General features: G+C 40.4%; 1 protein-coding gene across 5 annotated transcripts in view; it reads left to right on the forward strand.

Moving 5' to 3' along the window:
* Positions 1-18,130, forward strand: part of PRR14L (proline rich 14 like) — a 30,674-nt gene extending 12,544 nt beyond the window's left edge. For 4 of the 5 annotated variants that reach the window (XM_039505658.1, XM_039505654.1, XM_039505656.1 and 1 more), the window contains 6 exons: positions 638-6,752; positions 11,552-11,620; positions 12,154-12,322; positions 12,943-13,049; positions 14,822-14,893; positions 15,749-18,130. In XM_039505658.1, coding sequence (XP_039361592.1) covers positions 638-6,752; positions 11,552-11,620; positions 12,154-12,322; positions 12,943-13,049; positions 14,822-14,893; positions 15,749-16,025 — 6,809 coding nt within the window. In that variant the 3' untranslated portion in view covers positions 16,026-18,130. The remainder of the gene's footprint in view (positions 1-637; positions 6,753-11,551; positions 11,621-12,153; positions 12,323-12,942; positions 13,050-14,821; positions 14,894-15,748) is intronic. The other variant, XM_039505659.1, reaches the window with a different exon arrangement.
* Positions 18,131-21,977: the final 3,847 nt, after the last annotated feature.

Here is a 21,977-nt window from a genome sequence, read left to right on the forward strand (position 1 = left end):
GAGAGAAAGGGAATAAAAATACAAAATGCTCTTGAAATAGTTGCTCCATTGCAAAATTTCATTTCAACTGTGCATACATACCTTCCCCTAGTTCCTTGTCTGCATGAGAACGGTAGTTGGTAGTACAAAAGTTATAGTAGGAGGAGACTTTTTAATCTTCTCTCCTGTAATACAATTAAGAGAGTATAAATTCATTCAGTTTTGAAACAGCTTACTCTGTCCCACCAGATAATTTAAATACACATCTTGTCTACTTCCCAGTCTTCTAAATCTGTACATATTTTAATTTGCTATTCATCATAGAAAAATGCTACTGAAAATAAGCACTGCCACTAGTTTGATAGAACTCATATGACCTCTGGCTCTGAACTCATGAATTACAGTGATCTGGAAATTCAGAATATTGGATCCATACCTGTTCGGTTTAATATCCATGCAAATAGGTTACAGTTAGGATTAAAATAGAATTTTGATTCGTTTTAAAGTAGACTGGTGGTGGGGTTTGTCAAAGTGATTAAGTATCAATTAGCAAAAGTGTGCTGCTCATAATTGTATATTAAGTTCAGAAGAAAGTCAAATGGAAGTTTTTTTTTAATTTAGTGTGCAGTTCTGATTTTATTTATTTTTTCTTGTGCAGAAGAAAACCAAACAAATGTACAGGTGACACCTGAAATTCTGCCAAAGTCAACTGAAGAAGTACAAGGTATGAAGGCTGATGGGACTAGGATATTTAGTAAAGCAGGACACAGGAATGACAGAGTGAGTAAAGGTCTTCCACCTGAGAACAATGAATGCCCAGATATAGACACTATCGCGGCCAGTGGTGAGGTTTCAGAAACCAACACCTTAGTTCCCTTAGAGCCTTTAACAGTTGTGGAGACTGGATCAACAAAAGAACATCCACAAGAAGAAAAAGAATATAAAGGATTAACAGCCTGTACTACAATGTCATTGACCACAATGGGTTGTGCTATTTTTGATTCAGAGACTGGAGAAGTAGAGTTGACTAGATCAAGCCATGTTAATGAAACTAATGCAGCACCTGCCAGTTACCAGATTTACCAGCAAGATGAAGAAAACAGCCCTCATAACAGGGATGTTCCTGTATCTAAAAGTAGTGTTGAAGTTGATATGCTTCTCTCAAAAGAAAGCTCTGAAGCATTATGTGGTTCATTAAGAAGTTTGTGTAGTCTGGAATCTGGAAATATGCCACTGGAAGACAACACCACTGAGATCTGTGAAAAACAGGAGTATCTTGCTGAAGAGAGAGAATGCCCAAGCTGTGATGGTGATAGTCAAAGAACTGAGTTTCTAGAGAACTGGATCTCCAAACCTGTGGTGGAAGAACAGCTCTCTCAAGTGCAGAGTGAAGAAATGTCCAGTGATGAGGCTGAACAATTGGAAATGGATAGTTGCACTGACCATTCATACAACTATGGTTATGGGAAAGTTGCTGAAATCCAGAGAGAAACTGCTATGAAGAACAGTTGTGGCATGGATAGTGGGCATGATATTCAAGAAAATGTTCATTCAGAGAGCTCTAATTCGCCAGTTCCTAGTTCTGTTACTTCATCAACTGAGGAGTTTCCAAAAGGAGATTTAAGAATCTCTTCAGAAATTAATAACTTGAAAAAGGATGGGGACCAGTGGCAAATATGTATTAATGATGTATGCTGGGGTGATGTAGTAAAACAACATACAAAAGAAAATGGAACTCTATTGGTGGAAACAAAAAACATTGTCAGTATTCAGACTGGAGATGTGCATACATGCTCTAAAAATATCTACAATAAATATGCAAATTCTCCTCCCACTGTTCATGATTTCCTGGACTATGGCTCCAAGGTAGGTGAAGTTTCCCTTGAGGCACAACTGTTTGAAAAGGAAACCAACAGCAGTTCAGTGGTAGAAGATCTGAACAACAGTTTTGGTAAAGCTCCAGAAGCAAATAATGTTAATGTCAGCCTTCCTACATGCAAAGAAACTAACTTTGCTTACACACGAGGTGAAGCTCTTAGTTGTAATGCAGAAAAATCAAGAGTGTCTCTTGGGGTTATAAGTGAACTTTCTTCTAGTAATGCTGATGCAGTTTCAAACAGAGATGTGTACCTGGACAGGCTGTCTAAAAAAGAATCGATCATTTCTTCTGAAAAACTGGAGGCACAACATGCGGGCCTTCTGCTTCATAAAAAGGAAGAATTGTCTTTACTAAATCACAGGAGTTTCAGTACTTCTAATATAGCAAGTAAAGGTTCCCAGAAGAGCATGCACTCTGCACTTGGGGATACAGAGATGATGGTCACTGATTTGGAAAATGAAGAAAGTGACATATGTACTCATAATGACCAGTGTTTAAAAGACCACTGTTCAGCTGTCAAGACCTGCTTCATCTTATCAGATAGTACCAGCTTGGATAATACTACACTGAACAAGGATTCCTTTAAAGCGCAGGCTAAATCAAAGACTGAAGAAGTCAATGGCTTGGAAACAGGAGACTTACTTATACATAATGATAAAAAGGCAGTTAAGCCTCCTGAGGAGAACACTCATGTAGCATGTGAATCTGTTCCTTGTGAAGATAGTTGTAATTGCAGCAATATGTTTCAGTATATGGCAAATCGTACTTCCACAGCAGAAAAGCTATTGCATTCAGCTTGCACTCCAGATAAGTCCACTACTAGATTATCAAACGTGGAGATTTCAAATACAAATATCGAAGTAGAAAGCTCAAAACTCTATGATGGCCATAGTGAAATAACAGAGGAAAGGCTAGATTCTGGCACCAGAGAGAGAACTTCTGATACAGATAAGGGACAAGAACAAATTAACTCTTGTGAATTACAGAAAGATGAAATTGATAGAATAGAAACTGTGGATAGTGTAAAGGCTCATAAAGGCAGTCACCAAAATGAGACTAGTGAACAGTCAGTCAACAGAGATTTGAAAAAAAACATATTTGGTATCCATCTTGAACTTGGCAACACAACAGTAGTCCTGGGAGAAGAACTAAAGATGTACAAGAAGACTGTGTTACCTTGTGAATACAATCTTTCCAAAGGCACTACTTCAAAGAGTGACACAGACTCCGGCATCCCAAGTCATGAAAAACATTTGGCCCAGTCCTTTGACTTAGAATTGTCAGATTTTAAACATTCAAAGCAACCAAATGAGACCATTTGTCAGGTGGAAAATCAATATCTTGCATGTCAAAGTAAGCTTAATGGGCCAGTTTCATACAAACAAAATGAAACCCAAGTAGCCGATGAAGTTCTGGAGTTCCAACAGTATGACTTAGACATCTCAAATAAGCAAATATCGAACACTGGTGTACGAACTATGACAAGTTCAATGGATGAACCTAGAAGATCTGTCCGCTTCAAGGAAAATGAATCATTAACTCTAAAGAAAGATGAAGGCACAACTTCATTGGTTCATGAGTCTTTAAGCGAAAAGAGATTTCAAGGAACTTTCAAAGATGTAATGGTGGATAACACTTCCAATAGTACGGTAGATACAGACTGTTCAGAATACACAGATTCCATCAGTGATCTATCGGAAGGGGAGAAAGTAGAATTAAAAGAATCTGATAATGTAGGTAGCAGTACAAGGGAAGATCAAGGAATGTTCAAAGGAAATATGGTGGGTTATAGTTCTTCCAAAAGTCTGGTAAATATGGACCATTCAGAATACACAGACTCTATCAGTAGTGCAAAGGAAGATAAAAAAGAACGTACAATATTGGCAGAAAATACCAAAATTTCTGCATTATTGAACATGGGCAACTTGGTTATGGGCCCGGAAAATAAAATTAAGACCGTTGTTGAATCCTTTTCTGTCTCACAGTCAGCCTTCAAGAGTCTTTCATGTGCACCAGAAGATATGACTCCTGTTCCAGAGATCACAAATGAAACATGCTTACTGTTGGATTCTTCAGTAAATCATAGAATCATAGAAAGAAATAAAGCTTGTCCTCAGCCAGAAATTGTGACTTTTACAGTTTCTGATGGTCCAGAGAGAGTGAATCCAGTGCAGTCTGAAGAGTTCTGTGCGAACCAAGAGCTTTCCAGTTTGAAAGGTGTAACTTCAAAAACACTTTTGGCTCAGAACTCAGAAATCTGCCTGCCTCAAAAAGATGAGCTGCCTGCATCATCGGAGAATGCACAGATAGTTGACCAGGATTCATCTTCAGCAAATGCCCTCTGTAATGACTATTCTGCTGTAGAACCTCTTGAGCCGATAGACTCATTTGAGAGAAGAGCTGATGGCAACGACAGCGCATCTGAAGAGAGAGAAAAAGCAATTAGCTCCCTAAATGATGCAGTTAAACTAGAAGCGTGTACGGCTTCTCGTGCTCACAGCAAGGGGAGGTCTGTAAGTGCAGGGGTTAGTGAGCCAATTGTAAAAGAGATGGATGTAATTTCATCAGACAGTATTGATTGTGTGCCGAAGTTTAAAAGACCATCTGTAGAAGACCAGAGGCAAAGTGCAGTAACTGCAGAAAAAATAAAGATGCCAATGCATTCCATATTTGACCATAAAAATTATTTAGGAGTTTTGCTAGAAGACTTGAAATTTTCTGGTGACAAAGTTAGAAGCTGTGTGCCTCTGAAGGCTGAGCCTTATGAAGAGCCTTCACAAGCCTACTCTACTGAACAGATCCCAGAATGGAGTTTGAATAACGTTTCAGAAAAAGGAAAAACTTATGTTAAAGATCACTCAGAATTAGGAGATGTCAAGTTGCTTTCAGAAATCGTAGACAATAATGTGCAATCTAAAGACTTAGTTAACAAAGAAACGTCAGAAGTCCATTATAACACAATATGTAGCAATAAGCTGTCAAAAAACGACACAGAAACACCTTTAAAATGTCTCAATTGCTGTGAAGTGTGTCTGCCATGTGAATTAAGTTCACAGAGCAAAGACAACAGGAAGGAGGTTATAGGAGACGAAATGAAGATGCCAAATGACTCAATCAGTGCAGAAAATGAGATGTCTGATGCGGAGAGAGTGGACAAAATAGGTGAATGTCAAACTGTTAAGCGAAAGATGTGTGAGGAGACTGAAGTACATCCAGCTCAAAACATCCTACTCTGTGTGGGGCAGGCACAGCAAATAAAGGAGTCAAAAGACCAAGAGAAAGCAAAAATCCCATTGCAGGAGAGTGTGGTGTTTGATTGTAAGGCTTTAGATAGTTCTTCAGATAAACTGGTGACATCTTCAAGAGTCATGAAAACTGAAGGTCCTAGAGAGCAGCTCTTCGCTGTCATTAGCAGTATAAATGATAGTGACAATAAACAAATATACAGCACTTTACAAGAAGCCAAAAGGCCAAAGATTTCCGAGGAGGAGGATGATAATTCAGAGCATATGAAGACTATGGACTCAGAAGTGGAAAGCCTGAGCTTTCATTTAGGGACCCCCTTTGAATTGTCAGCAGATAATACCCCTTTCATTCCTGTTTCTCTCTCTCAACCACAAGCTAAAAGCTTTGCTGGGGATGATGAAATCCATGGTGCCTTTGGAAGTACACACAAACTAAGAGGACTTTTTTCATTAAAGAAGCAGCCACGAAGGAAGGTTCCCACAGCAGATGTGCTCAAAACTGTAAGAAAAAGTAACAAAGTTAAAAGCTCAGCTTTTATAAGGAATTTGTCTGAAACTGTTCCTATGCAAGAACACAAACTCCTCAGCTCTGTATATTTTGTCTGTAAACCATCAGTAATGGAAGCAGAAATAGCCATGAGACTGGACCACATGTCAAAGCAGAGAGCCAATAGGTGCAGTTTGTTGAACAGCTTGAAACTTAGTAAATGTACCAAAGAACCAACACTGTTAAGCAGGCTGTCTACTATGGCCAGTAAACTACTGGCCCCACCCAAAAGCATCCACAGGTTAAAGACTCTGCAATGTTCCTCTGAACATCCAGTGGTTGAAAGATTCAGTCAACTTAGATCTAAAAAGCTACTGGAAGTTTTTTCATGCATTAACATGAAGTTAAACTCTCACCAGGCTGATGGCTTGTGCGCCAAGATGTTCAACCTTCAGCCGTTGGCACTTTATCCTGTAGACTCTGCCAAAATACACATTTTAGACTTGAGTAGTAACATTCCCTCATCAGTCTTCAATACCCCCATTTCCCCAATTTCTTTTCACATAAAATTGGACTCTGATTCTTTGATAAATCTCAGGGGGATTACATCCCAACAGTGTGTACCTGATATACCAGCTTTAGGAAAGACACCATTACATCCATCACAGCCTTCAAAATGGACCTTCTCTTTCCTCCTATCCCAAAGCTGCTCAGGTACAGCAGCTTTCAGGGAAGACACTAATCTCAGTAAGGAGCTGCAGTCTTCTGCTCTATCTCTAATAACCACAGAGGCTGTAATCCCTAGTCAAGACATTAGGAGAAATCCCATAGCTAAAAGAAGAACAGGGTGCTCCATGCTTGGCCTTCACACAGTGTTAGCACTTTCTTCCCCTGGATGTTACAGGATCTGGACAAGAAGAAGAAATGTAACCAGTCGAATTCCTACTGTCCAGAGACTGTTTATGTCACAATTCACACAGGGCTTGAAAGGGTTAAGGTCTCCAACTTCCGTATCAGATGACCTCTTCTCTTCATTGCCCTACTCACTGGGCAGGGTACTTTCCATATGGAGCCAGCATGGTCCTTCTGCCTGTCCTTCCGAATTCACTCCTCTCCATCCCAATCACTGCAAGTGGCAGCCAAGTCTGGGCATCGAGAACAGGTAAAATCCATCAACTTCTTTCTGAGAATAAATACATAGTGTATATAGTTGCAGCTTTTGGGGAGGGAGATGGGTATTAGAGCTTGGAGTAGAGGGTCAGTTTCTGGTACTTCCTGTTTAACCTTGCACATTCCACTCAGGAAATGGCTCAATAGAAGACACTTCCATACAGAACCATCTCTGTTATCTGAATTTGAGTACGTTTTCATTGTTTTCTTTAATAATCTCCTCTTCTGGCAGAACCGCTAACTCTTCTTCTTCTCCCTCCCTGCAATACATACACACCATGCACTAGAATATATATTGCAGAAAAGTGAGCTACTTCACTAACTCTGTTCTAAATGACTGCAGAGCCACTGGATTTTTGAGGTAGGAAAGTTTTTCAGACACCGAAGCTACCAGTCTAGCTTGAGCCATGACAAGATGGGCTTACGTGGCTTTGCAAATTCCAAATCTGAACAGAGAGGAATAATTGTGGTGCACTCAGTTAAACTTTTAATTGCATTCTAATGAATTGTTCTACATCAATTTTAATTGTAACCTGTTCTGTATAACTATTCCTGTTGACCGTTCTGCAAGATGCACTGTTAGCATAAATAAGAGCAGCTCCATTGAGATCGCTGATGAATTTTGGCCTTTTTATCAAACTAAATAAGAGTGAGAGAAGAATAAAGACTGTTTTGGTTTTTTGCTGCTAATTGCATGAAAGGAAGGGTGGACTTGTTAAGGCGTTACATGGGGAATGAAGAGAGATGGGACCACTGGCTCTGCAGCTGCTGCAAGCTTCCTGCCTGACCTTTCTGTGCCTCAGTTGTCCCATCTATAATATAGGATAATTCTGCTGCCTAACTTCACAGGGATGGGCTGTTTGAGAGGTACTCAAATACTACAGTTATGAGAACTATAGAAAAGCCTATAAATTAAAATAGATAAGCTGATGAATTCTCTTGCCTACCACTGTGATCTCTAAAGAAATGTTGAACCTGGCTTCTCTGTGTCCCTGTTTGGTGTAGGCAAAGATTTTGCTAGATAACTAACTATATACATTTCACTATCTGTGATCTAAGACTCCTGAGGTTTAAAGCGGCCCTTGCTGGCCAGAGCTAATCAAGTATTCAATCCACTGATGTAAATTCTCTTGGTCTACCAAGGTCTTGACAAAACCTTCTATACCAGTTCAAGTTTAAATTATAAGCTTTGGAACTTTTTAAATAAAACTCCTAGGGAATAAAAGAATGGAGCTAAATAGTGTCCTATGGAACCAATTTTATAATCAATCATCCTGTGGACCTGTGATCTCTCTGCCAGACTTTGTGAAGCAATATTTCAAGTACAGCTTTCTATAATATAGATTCTTAACTGTGTTAGAGTGACCAGGTCCAGGTCCAGTTTGAGAACTGAACAGAGTTGGTAACTCTTAATCACCACCACTAATTGTAAGAAAAACATAAACCCTTTTTAAAAATTGACATCTGTGTATCAGGTGAGTTTTTAGTCTCTTGAGTTGAGAGATGTAGCACTTGGCATGAGAAGCTAATGCTGAATGCAGCACTTGATAAGCTAGTTTTATGGGCATCAGTCTGTCTTCCCACTCTTTTTCTCACATAAGTCAGACTGTCTAACAGGCTATGCTGTGATTGCAGACTATCAGTCAGTTAACATAAGTGAAGATTTAATCCCTGCATCTAAAGGCCAATTTTTAAAAAATCACTATGAAATGTTCTTTATTACTAATGGAGAGAAGCCAAGTAAAATCTAAGTACTTCTCTGGACAGATAACATGAGATTGAAATGCAGTACGCTGTCCCTAAAATTCAGTTCAAGAAATGTTACACTCTTAAAGTGAGAAGAAATTGTGGTTGACTTTTCTCTCTCACTCACAGCTTCTTTAAAGAGAAGTTATTGGAGCATGCTATAATAGCTGGAAAGGGTGATACTCAGTGAACTCTCAAGTAGAGTATTGAGCAAATTTTGCTTCTAAACTAGACAGTGAAAGCGACATTTTGAAGGATTTGGTCATAAGACAATGTGGGAGGAAAAGCCAGTTGAAATGTTTAAAACAAACTGTGAAATATAATTTTAAAAATTTAAAAACGCAAAACATGTTAAATATTTGGGTAAACTGTTCATTTTTTAAAAAAGGTGTGTAGTCTCTAAATTAGACAGAAGTGCGAGGGGGACTGATTCTTGTATTCAAACAATCTTTCATAAAGGAATTGCTGCTGCTTTGTGGAGAAATATATTTGCTACAATTTATGCCACGGTCAAGTAATCATCTCTTTGCCCACACTTAATAGGATCAAAAATTTATTAAGCTATTCTGATGAGGATGTGTGAATATCAGGAAAGGGTATGACATGTACGAGTGTCAGCAGCACTATCAATCATAGCAGTCCTAAGCTTCACATGAATCTTTTCTTGTGATGAGAAAGTTCCCTTCCAGTTGGATTCTTTCACTTCGCTTTGGCTTTTTCATAACTGAGAAGGCAGTGAACATTGGAATATTTTTTCCTTCCTGTAAAGCTGTTGCTACCAGATAGTGATCAGAATTTTTACTTTAAGCAAAACCTTTTTCCACATTACTGCCTTTCTGAGACTAAACTTTTAGCGGAGTGGAATGTTTTCATCATTCTCACCTGCATTTTTACTGCATGAAGCAGAATATTTTGTTACCAGCAGGTGAGACTTCCATGCACATACAAGTTCAAATTCTAGCACTGCCAGACTAGTAGTGACTAGAATACTGGTGGATAGGAAGCACTGTACATGTGGCACTTAATGATAAATGTGGTAAATAAATTCATCGGGTATCTATGTAAGTGTCTTTCACGCCTACTGCTGCTATGCTGTCTGCAATCTACGGCAAAAGTATATACGCTCCTTAACAGACAGATTGGAATATATGGAAAACAAAGTCTCAAGCTTTCTACTTTAGTAGGGTTGAATATATTTAGCTAGGTACATGGAGAGAACAGATAAGGGACTTGGGTCTGGTGTACACTACAGAGTTAATTTGATGGAAGTCTGCTTATGTCAACATAACTATGGAAGTGTCTACACTTAAATTTTGCTCCTTCCAATGTAACTGCTCTGCTTGCTGACTTAATAATTCCACCTCCACTAGCAGTGCAGAGTCACATTGACACTGCGTCGACCTAAGTACATTAACTGTATGTCTACACTGTCACTGCGTTGCTTACTTTGATTGTTACTGGCTTTCAGGAGTTGTCCCACAGTGCCCTACACTAACAGTACAATTGATACAGGCACCCCTGGTGAGGACACACACCACCGACACAAGGAGCAAAGTGTAGACATGCAGAAGTGATGTAATTACTGCGGTTGCTGTATGCCAATTTAGGTTAGGTTGACTTAATTTTGTAGTGTAGACATGACCTTAATCTTAACAAATGAAGTCAAAGCAGTTCCAGATTACTGAGTTATTTAATTTTGCTTGTGTGTGTGATGTTAATAGTGCACATACGAAAAATAGAAGCTTAGCGTTAGAAGATCCCAAACTGCTGTGTAGGTCTTCTTCCTATAGATCTGTGTAGCCAGTAGTCTTTATAGAAAAGACTTGGATATTCCCATCAATTAAGAACATTCCAACAGGAGTTAGAGGGGATGTGGAGTTAATCTTGTGGAAGATTAACATACATGCTCTAAGTACTAAGAGGCAGGATTGACTATAGCTCTCTCTTTAAAGTTCCAACAATCTGCTTTATTAATTTACTCTCCAGTGGTTGGGCTGTCTAAGAACCAATGGTTTAAAATAAAGATCCAAGTGGAGAGATTGCTTTGTTTGAAGAGATTGTCTAAGAACAAAATCTGATTCTAAATCTTACCCCAGATAAAGTATAATGTAGGGTGATAGTTATCCTTGTCAAGCTAAAAGCAGATGAGGGGGTTTATGGCCAACACATGAGAAGTGCACCTGTTGTTCTCATGGGAGCTGTCTGCATTTGTCTTAGGATTGTGTATAACATGCATTCTGCAAACAGAGGTCCTGAACGGTGTGCAGATCATGAAACTTCATGTCTCAGATGCAAGTGGCCACCTCACTATGGGCTTGACTCCATGCAGTCCGGAACACATTGCTCAGTGCTCTCCCCTCTCAGTGGGAGTACTCAGTGCCTCCCAAAATCAGGCCCTCTGTACAACTAATTCTTGTATGTTATAAAAATTGTTTACTTCTACATAGTAGAAACTCTCCCATTTTTCCTTTTGATTGATTTCATTTTAAACCACCTAACGTGTGTAGAAAAGGGCAAGTGGTTCCTTTCAAGGAAGGAGGAAAGCGGTTTGTGTGAGACACATCCCAGAGTGGTCACTATCAGACTTGTTTGGCCACCATGCTCCTTTTGTTTGGCAGACAAGTCTGTCAGGGCTTATTTTTTTGTTACTTTAGATTTACCTTTCAAACAAACACAAACAGCTTGGAACGGAGAACCCAGGCTCTCTTGAAAACACCTCCAGCTTCCATACTAAAACAAGCTTCCTCCCCTTCTGGAATTTTTCTGAGTTTCTTCATCATACTTTTCAGTTAAGAAGTGAAAATAGAAGTATTTCCCTCCTGGATAATTTGTCAATGAATCTTAGACACTAATGACAAATGTAGGTTGCTGTCATGTTGGTTTTTTGGGGGGATGGGGTGGGGTAGAGAGAGGGTAGTTTGACATGTCTGACATTTCTTTGCTTCCTTGGAGTCTAGATTATACTGATGAAGTCTTTCCTCCCCTTTTATGGTGTAGTCCTAATTTAGCTGTCTTTTTGTTTGTTTTTTGTTCTTTTTGAACTAGTTATGCCATGTTACCACACGTGACTGTCCAGGGAACAGAAGCTGCAAGGACCACGGGTGCTGAGATAAGGTAAGAGTCTTACCCTGTAATATTTGTTACACATGGTGGGAATGTGAGTTTTTCCCCATTCTGGCAATCTGGCTTCTCAGGTTTTGGTAGATCCCCTTAAGGGTTTGTCTGCCAAAACCTCACCGTAACACCGATTCTGAATGAGTGTGTTTTCATATATACACACAACAGTAGATGACTGGATGTAGCAAATGTAGATAATCTTTAAGCCCTTCTGTGCTGCTTGTCATGAAGATGCATGAAATTATTGTGGTCCATTTTTTCACCCCAGATACTTTATCTTGTTCAAGAGCTGGACTTCAAACACTGGTATTTACTCACATGTATCTTTGGTGCTTATGTGGGAGACCAATCTCTTTTTAAATATATCTACTGAACAAAGCAAACAGTTACAGCAATCCAGTCAAGGTTCTAATTTATAATATGTCCTAGATTCTAGAATGCTGTCACAATAAAAATCTGGCATTAATCTAAATATTCTCTCTTCATCGCCCTCTTTTTTTTGTCTGTTTTTCCCCTCCTCAAATTTATAGGCTGGAACGTTCACTCTGTGATTTGCTACCAAAGTCTTGCACGTTTCTGGAATCAGCAATATCTCCGCTCAGGCTTTCAGTACCTGAATTACAGGTCCATCCCTTTGATGAACTCGATGCTTCTCTCCCACTGTGTCCCACATCCCAGAGTGCCACCAAACTGAAAAAAGTGAGTGGCTTCTTGTCTTCATTAGTGGAAGTAGGCAGGCAGCCAGTGTTTGTGCATACAGTAAAATGGTGGCTTTGTTAACCTAGAAATCTAGTGTTGCACTGCAACTAGACAAGGATTAGGGTTTAGGTCTGAGCTTGGACCTTCGTTCCCCAGGCACACAAGATCTGGATCACTATAGCTCCTTGCATTCCTCTGGTCTATGCTACTCCTGCGTTAATTGGGAGTAGCTGCTGCTGAAGCAGAAAGAGGTAAGCAAAACATAAAGGGATAGAGGGCCTATGAGAGGAGAAGAGAGTTCGGAAGACTGCTTTCCTCCTTACCTTTCCCAGAAAGCCCTTGATATATTGTACTGACAAACACTAGCAAGATTCATTGATTTGATTTTTTTTTTAAAGCCAAATGGGACCTCTGTAACCATCTAGTCTGATGTCTTAAGTCATAGAATTTGTCCCTGTGATTCCTCATCAAGCCCAGTAACCTGTGGTGGAAATAGAGCATTTCTTTGAGAAAGACAACCAGTTTTGATTTAAAGAAACTCAGTGGTGAAGCTGCATCACTCTGTCACTCTCCTTGCTCCTTTATTTTATATTTTATATTTCTTTCTCTTCGTCCAAAAGGCTGAGCCAGAGAAGAGGCCAAAGAGAGTTTCTCAGATCCGGATCCGGAAAACTGTTCCCAAGCCAGATCCTAACCTCACTCCCATGGGACTCCCCAGACCAAAAAGGTGAGATGTCTCTCCTAAATGGACAGTGATACTGGGATCTGCTACTTCTAAGATGTGTGTCCAGCACTGTAGCATCACCATTTACATTCTCTCTACTTGCCCAGTTAGTCTTTTCCTAGTTAGATGGTCTTGGTATTCAGTTTCTCCATAAGCCAAGGTTAAGAGCTGGGGGTATGTTGTCTGGGTAGAACAGGGTTTCTCAAACAGGGGTCGCCGCTTATGTAGGGAAAGCCCCTGGCGGCCGGGCTGGTGTGTTTACCTGCCCCGTCCGCAGGTCTGGCCGATTGTGGCTCCCACTGGCCGCGGATCGCTGCTCCGATTGGCCTGGAGCGGCGATCTGCAGCCAGTGGGACCCGTGATCGGCCAGACCTGCGAACAGGGCAGATAAACACACCAGCCCGGTCGCCAGGGGCTTTCCCTACACAAGTGGCGACCCCTGTTTGAGAAACCTTGGGATAGAAGAACGAGGAGGTACATAGCTGTCTCCAAACAAACAGAATGTAACAGAGGACAAAGATCAATTTTCATCAATCAGAAAAGAAAGAACTAGGAGTAATGGACTTGAACTACTCCAATTAATATTTAGGATAAATATGAAAAACTTTAGAAGTAGCAATGGAATGAATTGCCAAGGTAAGAGATGGAATTCCCCTTACAGTGTAGTCTTGAATAACTCAAATAGACACAGGTATGTTAGAAATAAATCAGTCCTGCTACAATTCAGAGAGAGAAAACTGATTACCTTCTAGAATCCCCTACCAACCCAAATTCTGAGGTTTTTTTGTCTTCAATCTCAATTTACCTGACTGTCCAACAGGATGTAGGAAAACCAAAGTTGAATGTTAATTTGGGCAGGCTTTATGTCAACTACATACACAACTTTTCCAATGTACTTGAGTCTGACCTGTTCTAGTCCAGTGCCACTGCTGAAGAGCAGAAGTGGCAAATTGGTGGATGGTTGAGGATAACAGGTTTCTTCAGAGATTGCATTTGAAATTGCATCATTGTCTATAGTCAAATTTTAAACCAAGTCTCAAGAGATGAAATCCATTAATTAATCTTTTGTGCCATTGAAATGTTTTTTTCCTCCTCTCCATTTTTCATAACTAGGGATCTACTTAAATTGTGGAGCAATCACACATTTTTCGTGGGTTGGTCATGGCATAAATAGCAAATTTCATGGATGTGTATTTATGCCATGACCAACCTACAAAAAATGTGTGATTTCTCTGCAGTGTTTCTCAAACTGGAGGCCCCAACCCAAAGGGGAATTGCAAATCTATTAGGGGGTTGCAGTATTGCCACCCTTACTTCTCCAGTGTTGCTGCCTTCAGAGCTGGGTGCTTGGGCAGCAGCTGCCGCTCTCTGCTCTGTCTTCAGAGCTGGGCAGCCAGAGACCAGATTTCATGGACATGATTTTCACAGCCACGAATTTGGGAGACCCCTATTCATAACCCAGAAGGCAGTGACCTGTGAGGGTATTTTATATTTTGCTTTTAGGTATCATTGTTTAGAAATGTCACTTCATGCTGGGAGAGGCATTCATCCTTGCAGAAATGCCAGGTCACAATCCACAACTTCCTGAAGCACCATTTGAAAGGTTCATCAAAACTAGCTTCTCAGATCTTTCTAAAACTCATTACAAATTAATTAATGAAGTTTGAGGAGGGGGAGGAAAACCACATTTTCCCCATGTCAGGTTGCCTGTATAGGGGAAGATGGTTCTGAAATTTTCCTGGCTTCGTTGCTTCATTCACTACTTGTTTTTCCAGGCTGAAGAAGAAAGAATTTAGTTTAGAAGAAATTTACACAAACAAGAACTACAAGTCCCCTCCAGCGACCAGGTTGGTTACATTCACCAACAGGTGGGGTGAGGGATATGTAATTGAACTGGTTGGAGATATGAAACTACAGGTCTTTTGGAAATAAAAAGAGACAAATAAGCACCCTTCAAAACAGAGTTGAAATGATGGCTCTGATTTGAACTGCTGAAGAGAGGTAATTCAGAAAGCAGGTTGAAAATCTGTCCTTAATATCTGTGACTGATTGGGTACAGGAAGTTTACAGTAGTAGAAATTGAGAACTTATAGATGTTGAAGATTTAAATGTCACTTTTTTGTATTTACCTTTTATTTGCGTTCATTGTGCAGCCAATGTACAGTACCCATTATTTCCCAAATTCAAAAGCAAACAAAATATTCCAAAATTATACTGACATGGAATATAGGGTCTGGACAAACCCCTCCGTGCAAAATACCAAGAATGCTGCTTTACAGACAATTTAACCCCCCCCCCTTTAAAAAAAAATCTGTTGTCTAGGTCTAAATGCCTCTGTTCCTTAGGATAAATATGCCTCTGTTCCTTGGTCTGCACTTTTGGACTAAAATGGGCAGAGGGAGCTTCCACCTGCATATCTATGTACCAACAAGAAACTATCCAGGAAATATACTAACAGTTGGGTGATGTGAAACTGTTTCTAAAGAGAAGTGGTCATTGGTTAGAAGCATGAGCTCCAGATAAGTTTGCATGCGAGAGGCCCTGGAAGGCTCATTGAATTGAAGAATCCTAGAAGTTAGAGATGTTAAAGGCCTGAGTCATATAGTCCATTTCCCTGATGGTGCAGGATGGTTCCTTTCACTTCTGTGAATGAAGAAGTATGTTACTCTGATATTCTAACTTACACCCTTTGCCCTTCCCAGGTGTCTGGAAACCATCTTTGAGGAGCCCAAGGAGAAAAATGGATCCTTGATCTCTATCAGCCAGCAGAAGAGGAAGCGGATTCTGGAGTTCCAGGACTTCACTATTCCCCGGAAGAGGAAGGCACGTAGCAGAGTCAAAGTGGCGGGTAGTTTCACCCGGGCAAAAAAGGCTGCACTACAGGGCAGAGAGCTAGATGCCCTCCTGATTCAGAAACTAATGGACCTTGAAGCCTTTTTTGCAGAGGAGGAAGAACGGGAGCAAGCATCTGGAAGCTGATGGAAGCATCTAGTAGGAAATGGCTCAGTTCCTTTAATGCTTTGATCTGCTTGGGAGGGATCTGCCGATTTCTCCAGACCTTGCCAACCACTCAGTTCTAATACCTGATGATTATTTGTTGGCTGTCACCCTCTTTGAGGTGCTAGAGTGTGTGTATATATATATATTCCCCTGCATGAGTGTAGCACAGCCAGGAGGCATGCTATTCCTCCCCAACTTCTTTAGAAATTGTGGCTAATATTTAAACACCTCCTGCAGGTGGGATAAGGAGAGTGAAGGAGGAAATAGTACACCTTCAATGACACTAGGATTCTAAATACTCCTGAACTTTTGCATATTCATTTGAGTCTGCTGTTTACTGCAGTGGCTTGTCAAGACAACTTGACAGAGGTAGGTGAGATGAATTCAGAGAGATGAATTTAGGGAGGTGGGTTCTTGAGATACTACAAATTTCAAAAATTAAAGAAAAATAGTTTGTTTGCTTTTAATTACTTCCATGTCTGTGCCCAGAAGTTTTCTTCTGTGATTCAGTTGCCCTTCCTGCACTCAGTCAGCAGCAGCCATACAGGACCAGGTCTTAAATAAGCTGCACTTTGTATGTGTTTTTCCTTTATTTGCTGCATGAAAGGCGCCTTTTACTGTTACTTACCTTGTTTTTTTTAATCACACGTTAAGAAAAATGGCGCTAAATGCTAAGTTCTAACAAATTGTAGAGTGGATTTGTTAACCTGGTTTGCTGGTGCTTTGCCTTTGGAGGGAGGGGGAAAGGTAGGAAGTAGCAGAAGGCTATTACTAATGTTCAGTTAGTGGGACTATGCTCAGAGACATGGCACCAGAAACTTCAGTGTGAAGTTTATAGTCTTTTTAGCAGTTTTAATTCTGACAAGAATACTAATTTGATCTCAAAAAGCCAAGCAGATTTTTCTTCATCTCATCTTTCTACCATTGCAACTTAGAATTCTAGTTTGGGATAGAGCTTCACATAGCTTATATAATTAGAGGTTCAGTATACAGCAGTGCTGTACTTAATGGCTAGTGTTGTACAAAGAGATTCACTCAAGCCTCCTAATGTATAGAAAGTGTGTGTTTTGTTTTAATACTTAAGGCCATTCGTAATTTGAAGTAGCACTGGGTAGTCTCTCAGCCATACTTTTGAGGACCAGTGTTCCCCTCTGGGATCCTTACTTGAAGCTGCAATTCAGGTAATTTCTGTTCTTCAGTGCCTACAGGAGTTATTCAGGCAAAGCTTAATGGGATGCTGTCATTGCTGACATTCTCAAAGTTTAACAGTTCCATTGTTTCTTTTCCCTGCCACTTGCAACTTGCACTTTTTTTACCTATGTGCCCCTACAGCAACTTTCTATTTACCTCCAAAATCAGTGTGTACGTCAGACATCTAGTGAGTGAGCTTTCTGACCCAGTCCAAACATGGGTTGAGGATACCCTGCTATCTTTTTTGCTGCTCTGCCAGCTTTGTTGTTAACCTGACAGAGAACTTAAACTGACAAGCCATCTGTTTTAAATTCAAGAACTTTGAACAGGCAGGAAATGTTAGATGATTGTACTGTGTGACTTCAGTGAATAATATTCTGGGTTTGTTTTGTTCCCAGCTCATTTGCTGGGATTCTTGCACTGTTTACACCCTTGTTTTGGGAGTTGATCATCTTTACCCAGTAAGGAAAACTGAAATAGAAATGCAAACCACCGCTTTGGCTGTTTTATGCTGGTGGAGGCAAAATTTGGGCCTATTGACATACCATTTTGGCTACCACTGTAAAGGTCCGTTTGATCCATTGAGGCTACTAAATGATACCTTAGTCAGTCCTCCTCATATTATGAAAGGGATCCCTGAAAATAACTAATCACACTACTGTGGATATTGCCTTCTGAAATATTTTTTAAACTCCCCGTACATTCATGACATCAGCACAGATATTGACTAACTGGAAGCTGAAGTAGGGGACTTCGCTTTCATTTTTATGCCACAATGTGGGATTTCATGACACACTATTACAAAATAAATTAATACTGATGTGGAATTAATGCTAATGAGGGATCTTCTGGCTCTATGGTGGAGTTGGGATGTAACCTCTGTGGGAGTTTGTGAAGTGGGTGGGTGGGTGGGGAGAAAACTCAGGTCCAAGCAGGGTTCTGCCCGCTTAGCGTGTGCTTTGAAACATTTAATTTGTTTTTTACCTTTTGTTCTTTGCTTCTTTCCTCTCGGTCTTGTTTATTGTCACTTTGAAATAACATTTCACAGAAAGCTCTTTTTGTTGCTACAGCAGAGAGAGGCACAATGAAAATATTCAGCTCCATTTCACTTACAATCGGTGGAACTGTTCATGTCTGTGATTTCCCTAATGTACCACATTCCCAAGGATTTTTGAGAACTCTAACACTGCAGCATTATCATGATCAAGGGTTTTTTTTATAGCTGTGTAATGAAGGTATAAGCTAATCTAATTTCCCCGCCCCCCCTTTCAGGTAGTCTAACTTTTAATCATGCTTTTGTGCTTCTCCACAACTTTCTGTTCCTGTTTGCAGTGCTCCTGGAGCAGCAGCCTTGCTCTGAGTTTTGGTTGTGGCTTATACTGGGAGGGACAATTGTGCAATGATTGGGTGTCTTAAACTCCAATCTGAGCTGCTTCTGTCCCATATAGTCTTTTTATGAGAGAAATGTGGAGGATGCAAACTTTTGGATATTGACATGCTTCTCTAGTGTGAGGAAGTGTACGCTTGCCTTTTCCTAAGATGGAGCCACCCAAGTGAGGATTTTTTTTGTCATATGGAAAAGACCTTGTACATATGGCTCTGTGAATTACTATAAATGCATTTAAAAGGCGAATTTGCAGAGCTGTCCCCATGTACTCTGTCAGATGCTCAGCTTGCATTGCTGGGCTCTTTCCTGAGAAACTTAGCTGGCTGGGGATGGACGGGGTTTTTATTTTACCTAAATCAAAGCTTAATGTTCTCATCCAGCTGCAAACCAAGCAGCAAAAGGTACTGGATGCATATTGAGGGGGCTCTCATGACTCTGTATCCCCAGGATTGTGTACACTTGAGTTCTGATGCTTTCCAGATGTGGTTTTTGGCAAGCCATTCTCATTTACCGTATCCTATTCAGAGTTGGGTTCTGTGGTGTGGTAGATGTCAGTCACTCTGCTGGAGAGTGGATGCTAACTGCCTGAATGAGATGTGTGTCTGATATTATCATATTAATAAATAGCTCAATGGAAACTTGTACTCTTTTTGTAACATTGGCCTCTGTTATGCCTCTGCAGATTAGTTTCTGTTCAATAGTTTGTGAATCTAAAATTCCACTGATTTTTTTTTTCTTTTGTGTGTGTGTGTTTTTAATTTATGGAAATAAATTTTTTTTGACAACCTTTCAATTGTTTACTAAAGACTTTGGGTTTTTATCCCTCAAATACCACCCTAATTTTGTGTCTTAAGTTAGTTCAGGTTTCTCACCTGTGAACAGGGGATAATATCTGTCTCTTAGTGGAGCTGTGAGAATGAATTCATTGTCTGTAAAGTGTTTTGAAATCCTTGAATAGAAGTGCAAATAGTGCTTCTCTTTAGCCAGTAGCTGTGTAGGCTACTGTGTAACATTTTGCGTACACATGTGATGAAGAAACTGCATGCAGGCATACAATGCAGACAAACGAATCTTCAAACACCACCTTGGTGCTCAGGTAAGGGAATGTGTGATGGTTTCTTGGTCCTAATCTTTTCCTGTTTATAGAATACCCAACAACACTGGCAAGTGCAGGATGGTCTGCATAAATTCTGTATTCTTTCCCCGTCTGATTATTCCTATTTTTCCTTTGCTCTCTCCTGTCCAAACCAGAGGCTCCATGTTGCAAGCACCAGCATGCCAAAGAAGTCACCGATTAGCTGGGGTAGCTGCTGAGTGTTGCACTGCGCCTCCTGAATATCACTGCTTCTATGTAGCTTTGCTACCCCAAAGACGGTGGGGGAGAGAACTGGGGAATTAAACACAGGCCTACTACACTATACATAGCAGTTACTGTTGGGCGACAAGGTTAATCTCTGCAAAGTAGTAAGGTATTGTAAGACACTATGGGACACTGAACAGTCAGACCGAATGCATAACCCACGAGAGATTAGAAACAATTGACTAGGCCTGCTCTTTATATACTACAATCTGGAAGAAACCAGGCTGATGACTTCAAACTAAGATTTAATCACTTTGATATAAGAGATGTATTGCTCTAAAGTTTTGTGTCTAGTCATTCCTGCAGAAAATACAGCCATCCAGCATTCTGGACAGACCCTAACTACATATAAAGATGTTGCTGGTAAAACAGAACTTGTAGTTGAAGTTGTTATGCTTTTTAATTGTATTAATCCTACATTTGACAGTTGTCTTATTAATGTTTTCTACTAGTTTATGTATTCTCAGCTGTGGAAGTCCCCTCCTGGGTTCAAATTGCAGTACTGCATCTGTCCAGTAGATGGTGTGTGAACTCAAAGGAAGGGAGCAAGAGGAAGCCTAAACTTGCATTAATTATGGTGAAATGAACAGATTCAGCCCAGAAGCAGGATCCTGTGTACTCTGCAATTCAATGGCTGCAGTATTTGACACCTTTCCAAGGTGCCCCAGACTTCATCATTTTTGCTGCAGCAAGATGCGCTTGGTTTGGTTTCCTTGTCATGTTGGGACTCAGCTATAGTCAGCTTTCCCCAGGAGGGCAAGTGAGTTGGATTACAGTGCATGCTCCCTGCACTGTTTCATCAAGCCAGGCAGAATGGAGCCAGGGAACAGGGGAGCCAGAAGTGGAGAAACTGCTTGGAGACCAGCACAGCTGCCAGGGCCTAGAAAGCTTTGGGGACACACGAGCTGATAAAGATGGCTATAAGCTTCTCTCTTCCTTAGAATGTATGAAACAACCTGGAGAACATCACAGAAGAGGCCTGGAGAATACAGCAAAAATGTAGAAATTCTTATCAACAAATTTTAATATCCATCAGTATTTTTGACTAATGCTTCATAGTCAAATACTCGGTGACCAAAAAAAGGTGAGAGATTTTTAGCAATGATTATTTTCAAGTTTTGTGTGTGGGGTTTTTTTTGCTATGCTAAGTGGCATGGCTCCCATGACCTCACATCCTGTGCTGTTCTCCAGATAATGCACCAGGCTAGCCTTCACTTCTTACTCCTCCCTTGGGTAGTTTAGGGTAATGTAAACTCAGTGGAAATGGGAGGGGATGGAAATGAAGAATATTTCATAGCAACAGAATATGTTCATCTTGTTATCTGATCTAGGAGTTCTTGCTGCAGAATTTGATGAAATGATGTTGCAGAGAACACAAAGATCCCTGTCCAAGAGTAATGTCCAGACCAAGGGATGTCCTCTGTTATGGGAAACAAAAATTACAACTAATGAAACTAACTTTCTCTCACAATCCCTACTTAAATTTCCCATCATCTGTCTGAAGAGGACTGGCTTGGATTTGTTTTGCCACTCTTAATATCCTGCTGAATGGTGATGGTCTCTGCACCCTGGGCTAATGAGGCTGCCTGTGCAGCACTCCCAGCCCATTCTAACTAATGAAGAGAATGGGTCAGGAATCAACCTCTTGCCTGGTAATGTACAATGGTTCCACAAGGTTGCAACTGAGTTCTTAAAGTTAATGTGAACTATAATGTGTCACAAGACAACACTCTTTTTCAGAGACCTTGCACTGTGTTCCAGCACCTCCTCTTGTAAAAAGCACACAGTTTAACCATATACATTGTGAGAAGGTTCCCTAAGGTTTGGATGAACACAAATTAGATTATTCTCAGTCATGAGAAATACCTTGTTAAGTACTGCTGATTTGGACAAGAATGGGAACTCCATTGTTGTTCCCTTCCCACCATCCCCACCTCCTGTTAAGAATATAGGAACCTGGTTCTGATGGTAGAAACTTACTCATTCTAGATTG

The sequence above is a fragment of the Mauremys reevesii genome, linkage group 18 (assembly GCF_016161935.1).
Source record: "Mauremys reevesii isolate NIE-2019 linkage group 18, ASM1616193v1, whole genome shotgun sequence".
In the NCBI taxonomy this organism is placed as follows: Eukaryota; Metazoa; Chordata; order Testudines; family Geoemydidae; genus Mauremys; species Mauremys reevesii.